Here is a 23,296-nt window from a genome sequence, read left to right as displayed (position 1 = left end):
CCATATGGCTCTAAGGTGCCGCAAGTACTCATTAGATTTTGAGGAACTGTACTGGTGCGAAGGGTTTTGCACTCCTCTACTATTGAGAAGGTTGGATAACAAAGTTAATGTGCAGGGGAGAGAAGGTTTACAAATAATATTTTTAATTGCCTGTGCCTAGGGCAGGATTTAGATCCAGAGCCGCATTAGGCACCTAAATCCCTCTGAGGACCTGGGCCTTAGTGCTGGGGAAAGGTAGCAGGTGGCTGCGCTGCAGACTGACGCCGTCTAACCCTTTGCCTGCGTGGGAAAAGCCTCAACACACCATAGAGCCCACCCCACTCAGCAGATTTACTGCGCCTGCGCCTTCAAGCAGGTCGCAAGGGAGGTGAGCGCTTCACTGCGCATGCTCCACAGAGAACCACACACTGCTCTTGCGCGAAGACAGCTCAGGCAAGCGCCAAAGTACGAGCACGGGGTGCAAAGCCGGAAGTGTCGCTGCGTCACGGTCCAGCGAGCGGCTGGGACTAGGCTGGAGGGGAAGTTCCGTTTCCGGTTTGGCTCACCTTACGTTCCGTAGCAACTTCCTGCTTCTGCCGCCTCCTCAATCTTCTTCCGGGGCATTGGCGGCTGACGTTGACCGCTGACCTCCGCCCTGCTCCACCGAGGCGGCGCTTCCTGTTGTCCGCGCGTGGGAGGCGGCCGGAGAAGAAGGTGCCACTTGCGGGGCCCGTGAGGCAGCGGGGATCATGGTGAGTGACGGGCTGCGTCCGCGCCGCGCGCCCTGCTGGGACCTCTTCCCTGCACCCTTGGGATCCCCACGCCCCCTCTGCATACAGGCCGCCCCCGCCCGGCTCCCCGCGGCCCCCTCCACCGGCCAGCCTGGGCCTTCTCTAGAGGCGGCTCCGCCCCGCTTCCCCGGCTGTGTTGTGCCGGGACCCGCGCGCCCACGTTCCTCTCAGCTGCGTCTGGGGCCATGGCGTTCGCACAGTGACTAGCTCCGGCTCGCAAGGGGGCTGCTGCTGTGATTTGTGTTGTGGTGGAGCCTTGGACCCTGGGCCCCAGATCCTTGTGCTAGGCGCTGTACAAACGTTCTTCCCTGGCAGCGTGGAGTTCATACAGGCTCTGTGCATTTTCTCGGGGTCCCACTGTGTTCATTGTGTGCCCTTTGCCAACAGCTCCCAGGACACATGCGTGGGCCTCCCTGGGAAATCCAGTTTGTTCACCCTCTCCTTGAAGCAGCGTCACATTATTTCCCTGTGCTCCTTTGCCAGTCTGGCCATCTGTTCTCTGGTGTTGTATTTAGATTATAACATCTTTTGGAGAGGGACTGTGTTTTCTGAGTTTGTACAGTGCACAGTGAGGTCTTGGTCCATCCTAGGTGCAAAAATAGTATACATAAGATTTAAGGCCTGGGATGGGGGACTGGGGAGATTTTGAACAAAGGTGGGCACTTCGTTCTTATTTTTATTATTTGCAAGCATTTACTAGTGCTAGTCATTTTTGTGCTAGACTGAGGCTGAACTTTTAAGTATTAGTTAACCTGTTAATCTGTTTCTCTGTCTTTTTTTTTTTTAGGCTCGAAATGCAGAAAAGGCTATGTAAGTACAGCTGTGAACTTGGTTATGTTTGTCATTCAAAGTGTCTGTCACAGTGCACTGCCTATTGGTATATGTTGCTCATCACCTTGGTAACTGAACACTTAGATGCGTTCTTTAGCTATTAAGTTCTGTCCGCATGTCTTACCGTCTAAATGAAGTACTTGTTTTTATTTCAGAGTAGTAGTGTGTGTGTGTATATAGATATGCAAATGCATCTTTCATATGTGTATTTTGATGTATGAACAGGACTGATGATCTGCTCCATGCTTGAAAGGCATTGGTATTTCATCCACACTGACTTAAATTCAAGGAACCTTGGTTAATACACAGTAATATTCCATGTTAAACATACCTGTAAAGTATAATTTGTGATGATACTCAAAGTATCAGGACTTTTGTAATACTTCCCCCCTACTTAATCAGCTGTTTTTTATGGCAGTTATGGACATTACAAGATGAAAAATCATAAACCAGTGTTACTGTTTAGCCTCTGGGTTCTAGAAGTGTTACTAAAGTTAGATGTCAGATGCAGGTGTGGTAGCACTTTTAGTGGTCCTTACTGGAACAGCTGTGTTGTCTTTTTGGCTGGGCAGAGGTGAACATTCAGGAGGTGAATGGTTTGAAGTATCTGCTTGCATTATCATGGCACTTGTGCCTCTTTTTCTGTCAAATTGTCTTCAGCATTGTAAATGTGAATTGATTACAGAATTGCAACCCCCCATTGGAGATGTGTGCTAATTTAGATGCTAATATATTATGAATCAATGTGGTATGTCAGTTTGATGAGCAGCACCCTTTATTCTTTGCATGGCCTGTTAGTGTTGCACAAAGTACTTTGTCCTGTGAGAGTTACTTAGCTCATTGCAAAGCGAGGAAAGTGTTTTGTTCTTGGGTTTTTAATTTACAGGAAACTAACATAGGAGTAGCCTGAAGTTACACTGCCATGCAACCAAGGCTTAGTTCAGTCCTTCGCTGCCACGATGGGAGGACTGCAGCATTATCATGTTTATGCCCATACCCTTAGGAGCTGTTTCTTCTGTCTCAAGCAACTGTGTCCTCTTTAGCTCACTAGAGGAGAACCAATCTGAAGTAACCTGCAGTCATCTTGGCTAGAGTCAGGGGTGCTATAACTTTGGTTATGGGGGACAGTGGAGGGATGGGTTTTTGCAGAATCCCTTGGTAGTAGTGGTGGGAGAGATACTTAAAGAAATTTTTAGACATACCTATTTTTAAAAACAAACAAGCTATGTATATTAATCAGCCACAGAACGTACGGAGACTCTTCCTGAGCTGTTGAGAAATATTATTGAAATGTTTCTTTAAAATGAACAAGCTTGATGTAGTAGTCTCCCTCTGCCTCCCCAGCAGGCTGTTGGTACTTCTAATACTAACACAAAATTCATGGCTGGGTGACTGCACTGGTGACTGGTGGCTTCTTCAATGTTGGAATGTTCTTAATGGAAACAGTAGTTATCATTTTATTTTTTGAAAGCCTATATATAATATAGGTGTATCCATGCAGAACTTAACCAGTTAAGTCCTTTGAAAACCTTGGTTTAGAAAATCACTGCTGTTAGAATGAAGAGGTTTTAAAAGTAAACTAATTTCCTTTCTTCCTTTCAGGACAGCCTTGGCGAGATTTCGCCAAGCTCAGCTTGAGGAAGGAAAAGTTAAGGTAGGCTGGAGAAAAATAGGTCTTCTATGTTGGTTTTTAAATGAATAACCAAGAAATTAGTCCTCACCTATCAGCACATAATGCAAAGCGACATGCAGTGCTGCTTCAACAACTGCGAGCAGAAGGAATGTGACCCATGTAATTGCTGCACAAGGGCTAAGGTGGCCACCAGGAAAGGGGCTTAAATTAGGAGAAGCTCTGGAAAGCAGTATGGCAACAAAACCCACAAGTAACAGTTATTGCTGCGGAAGGTCTGAAAAACTGTTCTGGAGAGGCATACAGTGGACCATGCTTAAATCAACTTCTAATACTGTAGATAGTCCATATGGCCAAAGCCAAGTTGGCATTTCACAGTAGAAGCAATATACCTTGATATTGGAAGAATAACAGAGATACCAGCAAGGTCATTCAGAAGGCAATTCTAAAAATGTAGTGATAGAGATTTCCTTCTGCTAACTGAGTGTACATTCATTGACATTAGTTTTGATCATGGGCTTTGTTTGGCTTCTTTCCCAGTTAGCTCAGGAGAGCTAGAAAAGCCCTTTTATAATCTTTTCACTTCCCTAGTATTGTACTACCAAAGTAGCGACCCCTAAGCATTCCACTTCAAGGGCTAATCCAAACTCCGGGCTTGCACATGACACAGCATGCTGTGCCATTATTCAGCCATGTGGTGTCTTCTATCACATCTATGCTTAAATTTAACCATGCATGGTAGGAGAAACTTTTAACCCTCAAATCAAGTTAGATTGGCACATGACTTGAAAAATTGTTGGTCAGTGGCTTTGCGTAAAACACTGGTCAAAAGGTTGGATTCTGAAACTAAAAAAGGACCCATTATCTTAGGCCCTGATTCTTAACTGACTCCCCAGGTGCAGCCATGCATTGACTCCACTGGAGCTCTGTGTGGGTGCAGGAGTCCACTCTCTTCAGGTGAATTGCAAGATCAGGTCAATGGAAGGATTTGGATCAATGTTTATTTCTCAAAATGAGGACAAGTTTCTTGTTTGGAGTAAGTGTTTTTTCAGAAGGAAACACACAACCTACTAAAGGGCTTTGTTCTGAGTTACAATTTTGCATCTTTTCCCCGAGTACTGATACATTTATAAACTCCGAGGAGGACAAGATAGAGCAGTGGTTCTCAAACTGTGAGTCGCGACCCCATTTTAATGGGGTCGTCAGGGCTGTCTTAGACTTGCTGGGGCCCAGGGCCAAAGCCCAAGCCTGAGGGCATCAGCCCTGGGTGTTGGGGCTAAGGTTACAGGTCCCCGGCCTGGGGCTGAACCACTTGAGCTTCGGCTTTGGCTCTCTGGCCTAGGGCAGTAGTGCTTTGACTATGGCCCCCACCCCTGGGTCCTGTAGTAATTTTTGTTGTCAGAAGAGGGTTGTGGTGCAATGAAGTTTGAGAACCCCTGATATAGAGTAATGCAGTAGGAAACCATGGCTATTGCAGATAAACTTTGAACAGGTGGCTTTTCAGGAGTTTCCTAGAGGAAGGGATGATGTGTTTTGGGGGTTGGGGGACACACACTAATTGGGAGTCTGTTCCAAACATAAGGGGAGACATAAATTATGTGAAAGTAAGGCCTGGAAGGAGTGTAAGAAGTGGGAGTAAGAGGAGCTGTAGGGGCAAATATGTAAGTAGGGAGACTTGAAGGTGAGGAATACTATGAATGTATGTATGGAATAACAGATGTTAATGGAAGGATGCAAACAAAGGTAGTGAAGTGGCTAGTGGCAGGAAAGGAAAATGATTTTTGTAGCAGTTTTTTGAATGAACTGGAAGGGTAAGAGGCCATGGAGTTGGAAGCTGTCGTTGTTAATGCAGAAAACTAGGACATGGACTGGAATATTAGCAACAGCAATAGAAAGGAAGGGATAAATTTTATAGATGTAGAGAAGCAATGGAATGGACTAGGTGTGGGCAGAGGAGTCAAAAGTGATGCTACGCTTGAGTCACACTGACTAGAGCATTGCTGGTGATGAAGAATGGAGAGAATAGGGTTTGGAGAATGGAGGGAAAAGGATTTGAATGGAAAGACGACAGGCTCTACTTGTACATGCTGGGCTTGAATTGGTGGCTGTGTTCAGTGGTTAAATGGAATTTATTTAATCAGGGCTGTTATATTAAATCTTTAAAGATGGGATGGGAACACAGGAAACTCAAGTAAGGAGGCACGAGTGGCTGATTTGCCTGGGACTAATCCAGGAACAACTAGGCCATGTTACACTCAGAGCATGAAATATCAGTTGTTTTGGAAACATGTGAAGCTTCAATATTAGGTGGTTTGAAGCTTTACAATGTACATGTCTTTCTCCCAAACAGGAGCGAAGACCTTTTCTTGCATCAGAATGTAATGAGTTGCCGAAAGCTGAGAAATGGAGACGTCAGGTATGCATCGCATATCTAGGCAGTGAACGTCAGGCTTTTCTAATTCTGTAGAGGATGGACTGATAAATAATCAAAATATGCATAATTTTAGCAAAATATTTATACAGTCAAAATTAATGAGATAATTGTACTGAACACTGAACTAAATCTAATTTTTTTGCTGCTAGAATTGTTCTCCTTACTCATGTGTAAACAGTTAAATTAGGGATTGACTGAGGCCTGAGCTAAAATAGAGCGTGTCATATTTTAACCATAATAACCAGAAAGTTAAAGGATAGACTGCAGGTTATTGTTAGCACAAAGGTGCAAATGTCTGTACAAAAAGGAGTCATGGATGATGCATTTCCTAGTATGGATAGTTCTTTAGATAGTCATTCTAAATAGTGTTTGTGCCCAAATTAAACTTTTATTAACATCTTATTGATATTTCAAATATAAGTTCTCTTAAGCATGTAGAATGGTTTAACAGTTGAAACTACCTTGACTTCTGATTCATCAAGAAAAACTAATTTCTTCGTAATTGTTTTTATTTAAATAGATTATTGGAGAAATTTCCAAGAAAGTGGCACAGATTCAAAATGGTGAGCATCTTTTAATTGCAGTTGATTTGTGTGAAACTTTGGTACCAATGTCAGTTAACTCTCTGCTTTAATTTACCTGGCTATAAAATCATATTGGCTGCTGTTTTTAAGTTGTGGATCAGTCTCAAAATAGCACTGCTGGACAGTGGTCCTGGTGACTATTTTAATGCTCGATATCTGACACTGGGGCTAGAAGGAACTCCACCTCTTCAGTGGAGCATAGCAATTGTTTCTAGCAATAATGGGTTTGATGTTAAAACTGCATCATTCTATTTGCCATCTTACCTCCTTCCTTCGCATCAATTCTGGCCTGCTTTTAGTGGATGCTTTTAAGGCTATCTATGGCTAGACCTCATTTTTAAAGTGTTGTGTTGGTTTGCTTAACTCTTACACTTTTTTCAGTATTTGTTGGTAAATATTTACTTTTTTAAAAATTCACAAATTAAAAATCTTTATTGCCACGGAGATTATCTGCACTAAGAAACCTGAGAGGCTATGTCAAATGCTGTTATGAACAGTTCTTGTGTCTGCTTTTATGAGGAGCTACAATAGTCCAATTAAATAGGGGAGAAAAGTCTAATATTTTATCCACCTAACTGTGCTGTTGAAGCTTGTCTTAAGGTTTCATGAATTTAGTTTTGTGAAATGATTGACGTTTAAGTGTCAGTATTCAACTACAAATATTGAAGAAAATTAAGTTAAATGACACCCAGGCATTATACATTTCATGACATGCCAGGACTAAAAATGGATAGGCCAGTGCTTTTAGGAATAATGTACTCTAAGTACTGGTCATGGACCAGTGAGCCGTCACTTTTCATCCCCATTTAAGATATTGCTTCCTGGCAGAGTGGATAAAAATGAGTTTCCTATAGGAGGGTCAGTACCTAGTCCAACTCCTTCTCCCCAAGGAGGGGCAGTGTGCTCAAGTTAAGTCTTTCGAGCCCTCAAACTGCTTGTTCAGAGGCAAGAACTCTGGTTAAAGCAAGAAAAGTGCTGGGCCTCCAACAAGAGTTTGGAGAGTATTCCCCATAGGGGAACAGAGAGAAATGAGTCTTTCCGAAGTGGTTAGTATACAGTGCCTGTAAGAACTTCTTCATTTGTTTTATCTTGAAGCTGGTTTAGGTGAATTCAGAATTCGAGACTTGAATGATGAAATTAACAAACTTCTAAGAGAGAAGGGGCACTGGGAGGTCCGGATAAAGGAGCTGGGAGGTCCTGATTATGCAGTAAGTATAAAACAACTGTGTTGGTAAACAACATCTCTGCAGTTAACTGTGAATGGCTAGCAAAGTGAAAGGCCATCAACCCAAGACTAGAAACTTTAATCTACTGAATATTGGATGTCCAGCATTTCATAGTGTATACAACAGAGATGTATTAAACACGTTTGGTTATTTTTTTCCTAGTGGCTGGTATTTCAATGATTAACACATCTTGTTCAACCTCTAAACACGCTGAATGGCATGTTAGATCAAATAGTGATGTCCTATCTTTCTCTCCCTCTCCAGGTTCTGAAAATGACTATTTGATGGCTTTCTTTCAGCCTTAGGGTCTTGTTAAGATTAGGCTATTAGTATTTTTTGTTCAGAATCCGAAGAGATACACAAACTCTATCTGCCACTTTCTGTGGCTCCACTGTCCTATATTACATGTCAGTCAGTGTGTAAAGGTGATCAGAGAGTAAATCCTCTGACTGATCATGAAATAATTAAATACTTGACTTTTGACATACAGGTCTCTGACACAAAACATCTCATGATGAAAGATCAAAATGTAATTTGTAGGGCTGTCAATTAATCGCAGTTAACTCATGCTATTAAAAAAATTAATAGCAGTTTAGTTCTGTTTAACAATAGAATACCAGTTGAAATTTATTAAATATTTTGGATGTTTTTCTACCTTTTTAAATATATTGATTTCAGTTACAACACAGAATACAAAGTGAACAGTGCTCACTTTATATTTTTGATTACAAATATTTACACTGTAAAAAAAAAAGAAATAGTATTTTTCAATTCACCTCATACAAGTACTGTAGTGCATTCTCTTTATTGTGAAAGTGCAACTTACAAATGTAGGGTTTTTTTGTTACATAACTGAACTAAAAAACAAAACCATGTAAAACTTTACAGCCTACAGGGCCCACTCAGTCCTACTTCTGGTTCAGCCAATCGCTAAGAGATACAAATTTGTTTACATTTACAGGAGATAATGCTGCCCATTTCTTATTTACAATGTCACCAGAAAGTGAGAACAGGCATTCACATGGCACTTTTGTAGCTGGCATTGCAAGGTATTTACGTGCCAGATTTGCTAAATATTCGTATGCCCATTCATGCTTCGGCCACCTTCCAGAGGACATGCTTCTATGCTGCTGATGCTCGTTTTAAAAAAATGTGTTAATTAAATTAGTGACTGAACTCCTTGGGTGAGAATTGTATGTTTCTTGCTCTGTTTTACCCGTATTCTACCACATATTTCATGTTATAGCAGTCTCTGATGATGATCCAGCACACATTACTTGTTTTAAGAACACTTTCACAGCAGATTTGACAAAACACAAAGAAGGTACCAATGTGAGATTTCTAAAGATAGCTACAGCACTCAAACCAAGGTTTAAGTGCCTTCCAAAATCTGAGAGGGTCAAGGTGTGGAACATGCTTCCAAAAGTCTTAAAAGACAAAAACTAATGCAGAAACTACAGAACCTGACCCACCAAAAACAAAAATCAACCTTCTGCAGGTGGCATCTGACTGAAATGATGAAAACGAACATGCGTCAGTCTGCAGTGCTTTGGATCATTATCGAGCAGAACCGCCATCAGCATGGATGCATATCCTCTGGAATGGTGTTGAAGTATGAAGGGACAAACGAAACTTTAGTGCATCTGTCGCTAAATATCTGGCAATGCTGGCTACAACAGTGCCATGCGAACACCTGTTCTCACTTTCAGGTGACATTGTAAACAAGAAGCGAGCAGCATTATCTCCTGCAAATGTAAAGAAACTTGTTTGTCTGAGCAAGTGGCTGAACAAGAAATAGGACTGAGTGGACTTGTAGGCTCTAAAGTTTTACCTTGATTTGTTTTTGAATGCAATTATTTTTTTGTACATAATTCTATGTTTGTAAGTTCAACTTTCATGATAAAGAGATTGTATTACAGTACTTGCATTAGGTTAATTAAAAATACTATTAGTTTTTTTTACAGTGCAAATGTTTGTGCACTGTAAAAAAAAAAAATAAAAAATAAAAAAAATCAAAAATAAATATAAAGGGAGCACTGTACACTTTGTATTGTGTTGTAATTGAAATCAGTATATTTGGAAATATAGAAAACATCCAAAAATATTAACATAAATAATATTCTATTATTGTTTAACAGTGCAGTTAATTGCGATTAATTTTTTTAATCACTTGAAAGTCCTAATAATTTGTGCTGATTTATCAGGCCCTTCTGTTAAAAGTTGGACTGGTAAGGATCACATAGGGAGTCGGATCGTAAACTTCTGTGTATGGCATTTTAATCCCCTCTTGTCCCTCTACTGTAAAATCCAGCACGTGAGATGACAAGGTGGGTCTGTCGTGGGTCAGAGTACTCCATGTTTTGCGCAGTCCTTCTAACTGCTTGGCACTCAATAAAAGAGAGGACATTTTCTCTTTTGAAAAATAAAAAGATTGTCTGAGTGGGCTGCTACTCCTGAATCATCTAACATACCTAGAGAACAGTTTTTTAGCCTAGTAAGCCAGAGAATGGGTAATGCTAATTAACATGGGGAAAGAAAAATGACCATGGACAGGAGCAATGATTTTTATGTACTTTATTTTTAAAGAGAGTTGGTCCTAAAATGCTAGATCATGAAGGCAAGGAAGTTCCAGGAAACAGGGGTTACAAATATTTTGGAGCTGCTAAAGATTTACCGGGTGTCAGAGAGCTCTTTGAAAAGGAACGTAAGTAACTTTAGCTGCTTTTCAGAATTATTTGTTGTTTCTGTATTGATGGGTGACTATCACAGATGCGAAGTTTCCCCCACTTCAGAATTGTGGCTTTTTCAGCCAGGATAACATCAGTGATCTCTAGCATCTCTGTCATACAAAATGTGTCATCTGGAATGTAGGGTGAATCCTAGGGAAAAGGAGGTGGGCATACATATTAGGCTAGTGATCAGTCTAGTCCAGGGGTGGGCAAACTTTTTGGTCCAAGGGCCAGATTGGGGTTGCAAAACGGTATGGAGGGCTGGGTAGGGAAGTCTGAGCCTCTGCAAACAGCCTGGCCCCTACCCTCTCCCACTTCCCACCCCCTGACTGCCCCCCTCAGAACTCCTGACCCCTCCAACCCGCCCTACTCCTTGTCCCCTGACCACCCCCCCAGTCCCCTGACTGCCCCCCTCAGAACCCCGGACCCATCCAACTCCCCCTCCACCCCTGACCGCCCGCGCAGAACCCCACCCCCTATCCAGCCCCCCCTGCTCTGTCTCCTGACCGCCCTCCCTCCACCCGAACCTCTGCCCCATCCTCCTGCCTCCCCCTCCCCCCCTTTCCATGCCGCTCAGAGCAGCAGGACAGGCTTACTGGAAAGCCTGGGGGGTGGGCGGGTGCAAGCTGCGCTGCCTGCATGGCAGCATGGTTGTGGGGGGGGAGGGGCTGGGGGCTAGCATCCTGGGCCAGGAGCTCAAGGGCCGGGCAGGACGGTCCTGTGGGCTGGATGTGGCCGGCGAGCCGTAGTTTGCCCACCTCTGGTCTAGTCAGACATTTACCATAGTATAACTTAAGTCCTCCATTAAAAGCTCTTTCCTTGACTGAGAAGAAACCCATTTATTTACATACCTATTCTTTCACAGCCATGATTAACTTGATTGGAATTAGATAAAATTGTTTTTCTGCACTCCCGAAGCTCAAATATTTTATATTCATTCAGTGACTGTTCCAAACAAGGGCAGGATGATAAAAGGGGAAATTTCAGAGTAACAGCTGTGTTAGTCTGTATTCGCAAAAAGAAAAGGAGTACTTGTGGCACCTTAGAGACTAACCAATTTATTTGAGCATAAGCTTTCGTGAGCTACAGCTCACTTCATCGGATGCAGTGAGCTTGAGCATAAGCTTTCGTGAGCTACAGCTCACTGCATCCGATGAAGTGAGCTGTAGCTCACGAAAGCTTATGCTCAAATAAATTGGTTAGTCTCTAAGGTGCCACAAGTACTCCTTTTCTTTTTGCAAAAGGGGAAATTGTCTTCTCTTCCCTTCCTTATTTTACAGTCATGCTCCAACTCCTGTATCTAGTATGAAGTAGAGACCACACACTTTTCTAAGGCAGGATGGCATGCCTGTAAGCTCATAAAACTAACCTTTGGTTAAAATTATTTGATGCTGTCCTGTTAAAATGACTCTACCTGTGTTCAGCTCTCCACTCCAGATTTCATATTGACTAAATCTCATGAAAAGGTGCTTCTTGTATTCACTATAATGCTTAAGAATGTGAACTAACTTTGTAGTAAAAGGAAAAGGTAAATATCCTATGGAAAATTTTTTCTTTATTTGTATGAGTTGGATTTAATCTAGCTTGTGAACTAGGTAAGCCATTGATCAGTAACAGTATAGCAGTCTACATATAGTTTCTGATTAATGGCCTATCTAATCTTCTATCTCAGTCATTTTTTTTTTTTTTTAAGAGGCAGGTGATCAATGGATATCTCTGTAATGTGTGTCTAGTGGACCTATTGACCCTTTGGCTGGTCCTAGCCAATCTTCTGCATAAATATTGCATAATTTGGTCAAGAGGCACTTGGGCCTAAAAGCCCAAATGGAACCATTTTACACTTTTTCCTCAGGAAGCCTTGCTCCAGAATCCCCCGGGGTATGTCTACACTGCAATAAAACACCCACAGCCGGCCTGTCTCAGCTGACTTGGGCTTGCAGCATTTAAGCTGCAGAGCTATAGTGTAGAAGTTTGAGCTTGGGCTGGAACACAGGCTCTGGGATCCTCCCCCATGCAGGGTCCCAGAGCCTGCTCTCCAGCCGCAGCCTGAGCCTGTACGCTGCAATTGTATAGCCTCACAGCCTGAGCCTGTGCGTCTGAGTCAGCCGACATGGGCCAGCTGCAGTTTCATTGCAGTGTAGACATAGCCACAGAGGGCCATATGGGATTTCCCTATCCACTTTTAGATATTGTCATCCACGGCTGAAGTAGGGTTTGTAGAACTCAAAGAAACTACTTTCTAGGAGCACTGGTTGGCAGCATGAAGCTGGCATCAATTAAAAGAAAATTGCCAGAAAGTGGAAGCTGATGGGAACGTGAGGGGTTAGGATGATGGTCAGATCTGCCTCGTTAGACAAATGGTACAGGGTTGATGTGATCCATGAGGACAGGACCAGCCCTCATGGATTGGTAGAATCATCTTTTTTTCGGGTCGTTGAGAGTGTGATGGTCTCTTGTTCCTTCAGCTCTCCCTCCTCCAAGGAAGACTCGAGCTGAGCTTATGAAGGCTATTGATGCGGAGTATTATGGCTACAGGGATGAAGATGATGGCGTCTTGGAGCCATTGGAACAGGAACATGAAAAGAAAGGTATGTGAAATCAAAAAGTCCTATATAAACTGGGTGCAGCTTCATTTAAGGCTGTTTCTGGTGTCCCGAGCTTGTTACATGTAACCATCTCCAAGTTGCATGTTACTTAGCGCAGAAGGGTTGGTGGGTTTTTTTTTGTTTTTTGCCTTTACTTTTTAAAATGGTGCTTCACTGCCTTTTCTTCGGTGGTTTGTAGATCTTCATTGTACGTAGTTCTACCTACAGTGAATAAGCAGTACTCCTACCTTTGATAGTTTAACTTAGTGTACTGAAAGCTCTTTGATAGGAATATTTTTGTTGTCCCATTTAACTACTGTGCTTCCATTTAAAATAAAAGGGTAGGCATCTTCCTGTCACACTTTCTGGCTGTCTCTTGCTGAAATTTCAGTGTAAAACTTTATTCAGCAACCTTTGAGTAAGTTATATAAAAATCCAACTCAGGAAAACTAGCATATTTTCATTTAAAGAGGGGATGCAATTTCTCTCATTCCTCCATCTGCTTCCAAACAAAAGTATACAGCTGCAAGGACTAATTTTTTTTGGAAGCCAGCTGGCTTACACCTTTCCACTGGAGCCAGTGGGTGCTGGAGAGCCTGGATATCTAGATACTATACCAGGTACTGCCACTAACACAGGCTTTGGGCACGTTAGCCTCTCTGTACCCGTGTTCCCTGTCTGTAAAATGAAGATACCAGTTTCCCTGCTTTTGTGTAGAACTTTAAGGTCCACTGGAAAAGGGCTATACTAGCCCTGATTGCTAGTATTACTATGGTGGGGCATACATGAATTCAGTAGAACATCTTACAAAAAAAAGTCCATTGGAATGTAACCTAAACTTAGCATTTAGAAATGTGCATTGGTAAGACTGGTTAAGTTATTTATTGATCCTAAATGGCTTGCTGCATAAAGGAGTAGAAACCATGTGTGTGATTGACCACCTGACTCCAGTTAGCCTAAGCATATGCTAAACTGTTATGTCTGTAATCACAAGGATACAGGGGAAACTAATCATTGTAATTCTTATATTATGGAAGGAATGAGCCTAAAGCAAATTAGATGAGCCACAGAGGAAATAGCTGAGCTGCTGTAATTGATTACAGGGGGAAGCTCTATAAATAGTTATGAAATACTGCCTTTCACCTGGTTTTTCTTCCCACTATGACCTCAATATTTATGGAGAAAACATTAGGTTGACTTGAGTTAGCTCATCTGCATAGCCAGTAAAAGTCCCAGGTTATACCTTCTTGAAATGAATATCTGTGTCGTTGTAGACTTGATATTATTCCATTGACTTCGTCCCTTTCTGGTTTACTTCAGTCTCTTTTGAATACATAGAGACAAACCTGTATTATATACTTCAGCTGAGTCAAATGATGTCAGAGCCACAGGTTATGCACTCAACCTTTTTTCAAGTCCCTTATAACAGCCTTTTCTTTCATGGCTTCCCCCCCTCATTTCTAACTGCAGGCTTGTTTTTCCTGCAGAGCTGTTCTTTTCGGATAGCTACTCTGTGACCTGATCTGACCATAAATGCTAATCCAGGCTGTGTAGTCATCAACTTGCATCTGTTCTGCTGCAGCTAGAAGGAGCAAACATTCAGTTGTAACATGTTTGAGCAGGCCCCATGTGTTGCACAATACACAGCACTTGAATTGAGCTGCAAAGCCAGGTCCCCTTTCACTACCTGCAATTTCAGTAGCACAGGAATGCTGAAAGCTGTGCAGTAGGGAGAGGTATATAGGAAACCATGTTAAAAGAAAAGGAGTACTTGTGGCACCTTAGAGACTAACAAATTTATTTGAGCATAAGCTTTTGTCACGAAAGCTTATGCTCAAATAAATTTGTTAGTCTCTAAGGTGCCACAAGTACTCCTTTTCTTTTTGCGAATATAGACTAATACGGCTGCTACTCTGAAACATGTTAAAAGAGAGCCTCTAAGGACTGCAGGGTGCTGCCTAGCATCCTAGTTACTACAGGATCTAATGGTAGTGCCTCAAATCGGGGTCTTGCTGCATACCTAGGGTTGGAGCATAATTTGGCTTCCTCCTGGATGGAATGTGCAGGGACAGAAGTAGGTAAGAATAGATCAAGCCGATCTAAGGGAGTGGGTGATGATCTAGCAATGGTTGGACTGGTGAGAGTAGGAGGGTGCTTGGCGCACAAGGAGGGTTGGTAAAGGCAGCAGTAATAGTGTGGGACTGGGCTGCCATTGACTGGGATAGAAGCATTTGGCAGGAATGGGATTGGATCCTTTGTGGAAAGAATAGTGGGAAAGCACAGTGGAAGGAATGGATATGAGAGTAGCAGGGATATGAGAGTAGCAACAGTTGGAGTGTTGTGGGATGGAGCCTAAAGTGGGTGGAAGGTAGCAAAAGGTGGGAACAGGGAAGGGCTGGGAGCTCAAATACGCAGAAAGGAGTGAAGCATTAGAGTGAAAATAAGATCTGAGCATATATAGGGGCTGGTGCAAACATTAAAAACGTCTAGTGTTTTATCTTGGCATCATTTGGTTACAGACAGAAGGGGTAGTGTACTGGATTCACGTGACTGCTTAAGAAACTTTCTCCCCAAATGACACTGTGCCATCTGTAATAAATGGAGATGCTCAAGCCCCTTGGTTTGAATGCGGGGAAGCAGGGAATTTAATTGGTTCGTGTAAGGTGGAATTTGTTGGCCTCTGGAGCATGCTGTAAGGAGTATATGTTTTCTCTAGCTTCTTTTGATTGGGTGGGGGTTCAGGGTTATGAGGTCTCATGAAGAAGGTTGTTATTTTGGTGGGCAATTCATTGGAGTTCGGGAAAATAATATTTTGGATTTTTAACGTGTGTGTGTTTCAAAAGCTTGTGTAAGCTCCTAGAATTGTTGGGATGGGTGCTTCAGATATTTTTTTTTTTCCTCCCAGTATATGAAGGACTGCCCCAAAGTAGTAGCACATGACATCTTTAAGATGTTTTTAATAGAAAAATAAAGGTCACCAGTTATGTGAGACATCATCCAGGCTCTTTTATGGTCTGCTCATGTGAGATATAGAATTAAAAGGTTAAACACTACTTGAACTTTCCTAATTAGCAGTAGCTTTCTTTTTCATCACTTATGCTATCACGTAGCAGCACAGCTATATGACACTGGTCAGTTTGTTTTCTCCTGTAGTTTTGTTTCTTTACATGAGTAAAGAAGGGCTAGTAATTCCCTAGTTGCTGTCAAAGATGAAAAATTGCTGCTTTCTGGGTATTGTAACTCTAACTGCATGATAAGAAAGCTATTAGCAAATCTCTGTGGGCTTTTTAGAGACATTGCTGTCTTCTTTGCTAGGAGACTGACTAACCTTGAATGGTTGAGATGGGCTGTCATTGCATACGTTGGTAGTCCTTGCAGGATATTTGCAGGCTCATTTGAGATAGATGTGGACCCTAACGTGAAGGCTGCAAAATCAGGTAAAGGCATGAAGAAAAGAGGAGTGGAGCAACGTTCACACTACTTATAACTTGAAGTAGCACAGCTACTGTTATGGTTAAGGGTGTATTAGCATTTGCAGTACCCCAGGTATAGTAGCCCAACAGTAGTTATCCACAACATAAGGTCCCTACAACCAAGTCCAGTTACCTTAAATAGAAGTACATTTCATTTGGCATGGATTATAAAATGGAGAAAATAAAAATGAGTCGAGCAGAACGTGGTTTAACCATGTAGTAATTACTCGAGAAATTTTGTATTTGACAGCCTTATGGTACGTTAACTGCCATCAAGCAGCCTGTTTTCGTGTGCCTGCTTGCACTACAAATATAGCTGTGGTATTGAATCCATTTAGAACAGTGTTCCCTGGATCTGGTTCCAACACAATTATAGTGTGGAGTCTGGGCCATTAACCATGTTCTGTAACCAGTCTAACAACTTGGTCACGTTCAAGGTTCAGCCTGGTTACAGTGCAGTTCACACTAAGTGTGACTTTGTCTCCCTTTGGTAGATAACTACCTTTCCTTGTTTTGGGTCTTCCTCTGCCTTTGAACTAATGGACCTAGTCCTTTTGCTCAATCAGTAGAAGCTCATGGTTTTTAGATGGAGGTCCCAGGTTCAATCCCTGTGGATCTAACCAGGAGCATTGTTACAAGTGCATGATAAAAGTCTGTATACAAGAACTCAGAAGAATTAGCATCAGCTCTAGAACTGACTTTTTGTCTGACATTGCTTTTAAACCTAGTTATGTAGTATCTCCACTTTGTTTTTCTACCCAGTCATAGCAGAAGCAGTGGAAAAATGGAAAGTAGAGAGAGAGGCACGACTTGCAGGAGGTGACAAGGAGGAGGAAGAGGAGGAAATAAACATATATGCCGTTGATGATGAGGTACCACAGTGAATAAGAGACTGAAGTCTTGATAGCAATTAATAGGCTGGATAGCATGAGTATCCTTTGGATGTCTTCAGCATTAATTACTTGGAACCAGAATGGCTGCTTTGTTCTGAGGAGAATTTTGCTACCCTCTGTACTGTTTGCATGAGTCGGGCCCTACCAAATTCATGGTCCATTTCGGTCAATTTCACTGTCATAAGACTTTTAAAATCATAATTTTCATGATTTCAGCTATTTCAATCTGAAATTTCAGTGTGTTGTAATTGTAGAGGTTCTGACCCAAAAGGAGTTGGGGGTGGAGGGGTGTCGCACGGTTATTGTAGGCGGGTTGTGGTACTGCTCCCCTTACTTTTGCGCTGCTACCGGCGGTGGCACAGCCTTCAGGGCTGGGCAGCTGGAGAGCCACTGCCAGCAGCAGCGCAGAAGTAAGGGTGGCATGGTATGGTATTGCCACCCTTACTTCTGCTCTGTTTCCTGCAAAGCTGGGCCCTCAGTCAGCAGCTGCCACTCTTCAGCCACCTAGTTCTGAAGGCAGTGCAGAAATAAGGGTGGCATGGTATGGTATTGCCACTCTTACTTCTGCACTGCTGCTGGCGGGGCGCTGCCTTCAGAGCTGGGCACCTGGCCAACAGCTGCCACTCTCCGGATGCCCAGCTCTGAAGGCAGTGCAGAAATAAGGGTGGCAATACCGCAACCTGCCTAAAATAACCTTATGATCCCCCTGCAGCTCCCTTTTGGGTCAAGACCCCCAATTTGAGAAATGCTGGTCTCCCCTGTGAAATCTGTATAGTACAGGGTAAAAGCACACACAAGACCAGATTTCACAGTCTGTGGTGCGTTTTTCATGGCTGTGAATTTGGTAGGGCCCTATGCGTGAGTTTTTGGTTGATACAAATTAACACTAGAATGGGGCTTTTGATTCTAATGCATGCTTAGAGTGTGACCAAAGTCAGCAGGTTGGGAAGGCTTTTTCCTGTGATTGGAATGAAAACCAAGTAAGAAGACTAATTTTGAGTTTTTATTTGTGGGGGATGGCATAGATGGCATTTGAGATTCTGAATCTCTCAAAAGGTTTTTACTTATCAGTACAGATACGACAGTGTACATACAATATGTAGAATATTTAGTGTCTGTAGTTGAACTTAAGTTGTTTTGTGTACAGTAGAACTTCACTTATTCACACTTTGATGTACTACAAAACTATCCTCCAGCTTTTCTCTTCTGTGAAACACAGATTAGCAAGGTTCTGCAGGTGTTAATGAGCAGGGGTACTGCTGTGACATCACGCTTCCTGCAAGGCAGTGGGGGGAGTGCATGTCACTCCTAACCCTATCCCACACTCACTGAGACCTTGAGATAGGGCTACTTCTGTCTCCTATTCCTGGGAGGTCAGCAGCATTGCAGAAGCATGTTCTGATCGCTTGCATGCAGCTCTGCTGGGCCTGTCATAGGAACTAGTCTAGCTGACAAAGTTTGCCTTGCTGTTCCCCCACCACCTTGCTCTGTCTATATCTGTGTTAACTCCCATGGCTACATTGAGCCCAGCGGTGCGGAGTGAGGTGACAGCTCTTGAGCAACCACTCAACGGAAAAATGGCATGGCTGTCTCTGTAAAGGCCCCAATCCCCTGCCTGAGTTAACTAGTTTCTCTGCACTGCCCCAGCTGAGAAATGTGGGAAAAGTAAGAACATGGCTCCACATCCATGTGGAGAAATGTGGGAAAAGTAAGAACATGGCTCCATACATCAGCAGCACAAGGGGTGGCACCTGGTACATAGGAAAGTAAGCAACTCTGTTTTAGGACTTTAAATAGCAGGGTAAAGGTGGTGTGATATTTCCCTATTGCTACGTGGAGTGCAGTGTCTCCCACAGTGGTCATGCCCTTAGCGCTTTGTGGTTCTCAAGTTTCAATAATTTGCCTTGGGATTGCCTCTACTACTGCAGATCAGTGAGGTTTAGCTGTAGTAACCTGTTGATGGAAACTGCAAAATAAGCTTGTTTAAACTTCTTTCATTTTGTAGTCTGATGAGGAAAGCAGCAAAGAAAAAGAAGGCGAAGAAGGCCAGCAGAAATTTATTGCCCATGTTCCAGTGCCATCACAACAAGAGGTAAGAAATAACTGGGAGACAAAGGCACAAATGGACATTCGCAGGTTGTTACAATGCAGGACCTAATTAATGGCACGCATCCTATAGAAGGAGTTCCCTACTGGTTAAGGGGCAGAACTCCTGGGTTCTCTTCCTGAATATTGGCTCATTATGGAAATCATTAAAGCTCTTCACCTCCATTTACCCATCTTTTGAAATGGGGATGTTTACCTTCCAGGAGCATTATCGGACATAATGTTTGTAGTTTTGAATGTTTTCCTCTGAGAGTCTCAAACATTTTGTAAAGTAGTGTGCAAATAAGAATATACTTTATGATGGGTTACTCGAAAGATAATCCTGGTTTGCTACCAATAACTTCCTAAGTTTTTGAGTTTGGAGTTTTAGCATCTGGCTTTTTTTCTTGTTAACTTTTAATGCCTCTATTTTTGTTTGTTTAGGGAATCAAGTGATCATTCTTAAAAATGGCCCTGGTTAGATGAGCCTGAAATCAGTCACTCTTTTTCTGTTCACTTTTGAAATTGTTTTAGGGTACATACTTAGCTTAATTTATCAATTTACCTGAAACAACTCTTGACACTTCTCACCTAGTTTATGTTTACCTAGCACTAGATACCCCCTAATGCTTGGCACCAGAGCCTCAGAGGAAAGAGAGGACAACAGTAATATATCCATATGAAATGGTTGATAAGCACAGTGTTAATCTATGCTAAAATGAGATGGCAAAATTATAGGAGAGAGAAATGCTGCAGTCTGAATAGCAGTACTGTTGATTTAGTGAGCACAGCCCTGTGAGGAACAGTCAGAACAGGGTATCTGATGCTGAACTACTGTTCAATGATGTAGGCAAGGGGAATTATAGGGGGATTCCAGTTGTAAAGCAAAAAAGTTGTCTCTTGGGTAAATATATGCAAGTGTTAATGGACCAGACCCTTTTATATGCAAGTGTTACTCATTGGAATATAATAATCTGTTTCTAATGACTAAATCATCCATTTCTTATTTTAATGTTTGCCTATTGCAGCCTAGAGCTAGAGCTGAAGAGGAAGTTATTTTTAATCAAAATCAGTGTGGATATAATTTATAATGGTGTTCATTCTCTGAACGAATGAACTTTTTAAATGTCATGTACTAGGTACAGTCTCATTCAGACAAATATGTAATAGTTTTTAATAGGAATAACATTGATTTTGCAGTGTACTTGTGAATAAGAATTATGTGGATTTCAAAAGGAATGAGGAGTGTATTTTAATTATCTTGTGATGTTTGTATAGAAATGCCAGTTTTACATTAACTAAGCTTTGTACCTCTTCTGATGTAAAGGTTCCTGAAAAAGGTATGATCAATAATAAGGCCTTATCCTAAAGATATAAATCAGTGTAGGTGCAATTCCACTTCTTATTTTGTACTCCTTGTGGTGATATTTGACTTTCAGAGGGAACAATTAGAGAGATGGGGAAAAGTAAATGACAACACTGATTGTACAAGTGGAATTGCATCTGCTGATTTATATCCTTAGGACAAATGTAGAACTTGTTGATCATTTTCTCCTTGGCAACCTTTTAAATGAAAAATCCATATTTTTTACATGCAATTGGAATTTCTGCACAAAACTTTTGAAATACTAGAGCTTGGTTTAGACCAAAACCCAGGATCTGAACTTTCTCATGTGTTTGGAAGTTCAGATCCAGACTTTGTGGCTAAGGGCTATCTCTTTAAAAAACTGTTGTATGTGTTTGAGCATAGATATAGAGTTCAAGTGAAGATGTTTAATCCTGTAATTGTCAGAAACCTAGTGGTGATTTTATTAAGACTGCAACATATGCAGGCAGTTTCTTTTATTTAAAAAACAGCAATAAACTTTGAAATGAAAAGTAAACAGTACAAATTAACCTATTGTGGTATGGATTTGGCCTACTTTTAGAGCTGTCATGTTTGTGCATCCAAATCTCATTGCAAAGCCCTGTAATGGGAAAATGACTCACTTGAATTATTTTATCCAATCAGAGTTATGAGCAGATTGTCATATTCAATATAATGGAAGATGAGTCAGTCCACAGAAGCTTTTTAAATACTAATGTGCAGTAGCAAAGCTGTAAAGTCATCAGTTACTTCCATTTCAGTGATAGGCTTTGCTGACCGGCATTATTTTTTAGCTGAACGTTGGGAGCAATATGAATACTATTGCTGCTTCTGTCCTGTGCAGTACCGCTTTCTGATAAAAGGTCAACTTCTTCCAGCCTTCACAGGCTGTTTTCTTTTCTGCCTGATCTAGAATCTCTGGGTTTTAGTGATTGAACTGAAGGTTGAATGATTTTATGTTTTGTATTTGCAGATTGAGGAAGCTCTTGTCCGTAGAAAGAAGATGGAGCTCCTCCAGAAGTACGCCAGTGAAACTCTCATGGCACAAAGTGAAGACGCTAAAAGACTCCTAGGGTTGTAGTGTCTCACCACTTAGTAGCATGATTTTTTTAAAAATTTTTTTACAATCCATCCTGACAGCAGTTACTTTGATCCCCTAAATATAGACTCATCAGCAACTGTTAGTCTTTGCTAATGCTAAGAATAAAAGATGATCCTCCTGCATATTTTCCTAAAAAATTCCAGTGTTTTAGGTAGTCTACTCCATATAGGTTTGTCCTCTCATCTGTCTCCACCCTAAGGAATGTATTTGTTGTCCCTCAGTCTCAAAAAATGACCAACAAAAATAAGTTGGCCTCCTTCATGTTTTCAGTACTATTTTTTTTTTCTAGCTTCCATTTATTTCCCCTACTTCCCTGTTTTCCCTTTTCTCTAGTGGTCACTTCCATAGCGACCACTCTTGAATGGAAAAGCAAACCAAAGAGTTTCCTTCTGAAGCCAGAGGAGATGCCCTAGGAGTGACATGGCTGGCAAATACTTTTCATTCCTCCACATTCTGACTGTTAATTCTGCCGTCCTATGGTGACCTCTAGGTGCAGGTCTGCTAATTCTAAACTATTAGGATAGCCTATAACCTGTTAGTCTGAGATGGAGTTTGAAGACCGTTTCCATGATTATTTCATAAATTTCGGAAAAATAACTCAAACTCTGAAGAAGTAACCTCTCAATTATCTGCCCAAGTGGTGCAGTTTTCTTGTAGTCTAAACTTCTTTTCCTGCTATGATTCATAACTGTTTCTGGATGGATTACTAGAGTGCTGGATATTTCAGCAATTATTGTAATTACTTTTTCACCTTTGTAATAAGTTACTCAGATCTTTTTAGTAAAGCATTTTATACAAACTAATTTTTTTCTATATTGTTTTCCATCTGACTCAAAATAATGTGTTTTCTCCTTACTATAACTAGAGAAGGGAAGTCATAAGATCCCTTAGCCAGAGGGCTGTTAACTCTCACATCACCAGCTGCTCTTGGGTGCTGTAGCACATGATGAGGCAATCTCTGAGGTACCGAAGCTATGTAGTTTTAATAACTTATGAAACCTGAACATCTTATAGTGTACAGGCATGAATGGAGACTAACTGGAAGTCACTCCTGTTCACAGAGCATAGTCTGTGAGAAATGTAGCATTCAACAAACAGGCAGATTCTGTGCTAGCTAAAGTTCCCAGGCAGTCTTAAAATGTAGCCCCTGTGTATTGCATTGCAGTAATCCAGTCTGAAGGTGGCAAAGGTATGGATTACTGTGATGAGGTCTGTATCTTGCCTAGTACAGATATTTAAAAAAAATAAAAGCACTCAAGGCCACTACTGCTATTTCTAGACCTACAAGAAGAGTAGAGAATCTGAGTAGAAGCAGAGACTCTGACAACACCTAAATTGGAAACCTGAGTAACAAATACACATCTCCCTCAATCAAAGGAGTTGATAATACTACCACAATTTACTGAGTCTTTTTCCTAGCTAGCCAGCATAAGATCAGTTGTTTTGGGGCTGAGTTTTTGCCATTTTACCCTAATCTGAGCTCTGATTTTGGTCAGCCACTGTGGTAAGGGCCATTAGCTGTTACCATACAGGTCCATTGAAACAAACGTAAAGATGGGTGTGACCTGCATATTGAAAGCCCCTCAGC

The 23,296-nt window shown here is 41.7% G+C and overlaps 1 protein-coding gene across 1 annotated transcript; it reads left to right on the top strand.

Moving 5' to 3' along the window:
• The first annotated feature begins 603 nt into the window (after positions 1-603).
• Positions 604-22,507, top strand: ISY1 (ISY1 splicing factor homolog). The gene is made up of 11 exons (XM_073352229.1): positions 604-731; positions 1,558-1,580; positions 3,204-3,255; positions 5,582-5,647; positions 6,186-6,228; positions 7,345-7,457; positions 10,062-10,179; positions 12,670-12,792; positions 17,025-17,134; positions 19,161-19,247; positions 21,580-22,507. Exons 1-11 carry the CDS (start codon positions 729-731, stop codon positions 21,685-21,687), a joined length of 846 nt encoding a protein of 281 aa, XP_073208330.1. The 5' UTR covers positions 604-728; the 3' UTR covers positions 21,688-22,507.
• The last annotated feature ends 789 nt before the right edge of the window (positions 22,508-23,296 follow it).

Source organism: Lepidochelys kempii, chromosome 7, assembly GCF_965140265.1.
Source record: "Lepidochelys kempii isolate rLepKem1 chromosome 7, rLepKem1.hap2, whole genome shotgun sequence".
Lineage (NCBI taxonomy): Eukaryota > Metazoa > Chordata > Testudines > Cheloniidae > Lepidochelys > Lepidochelys kempii.
This window is presented reverse-complemented; position numbering and strand designations above follow the sequence as displayed.

Bases quoted from the DNA above. Each gene is read 5' to 3' on its own strand.
- ISY1 (XM_073352229.1), top strand. The intron at 1,581-3,203 runs GTAAGTACAGCT...TCTTCCTTTCAG, and splicing joins CGAAATGCAGAAAAGGCTAT to GACAGCCTTGGCGAGATTTC. The intron at 12,793-17,024 runs GTATGTGAAATC...TTTTCTACCCAG, and splicing joins ACAGGAACATGAAAAGAAAG to TCATAGCAGAAGCAGTGGAA.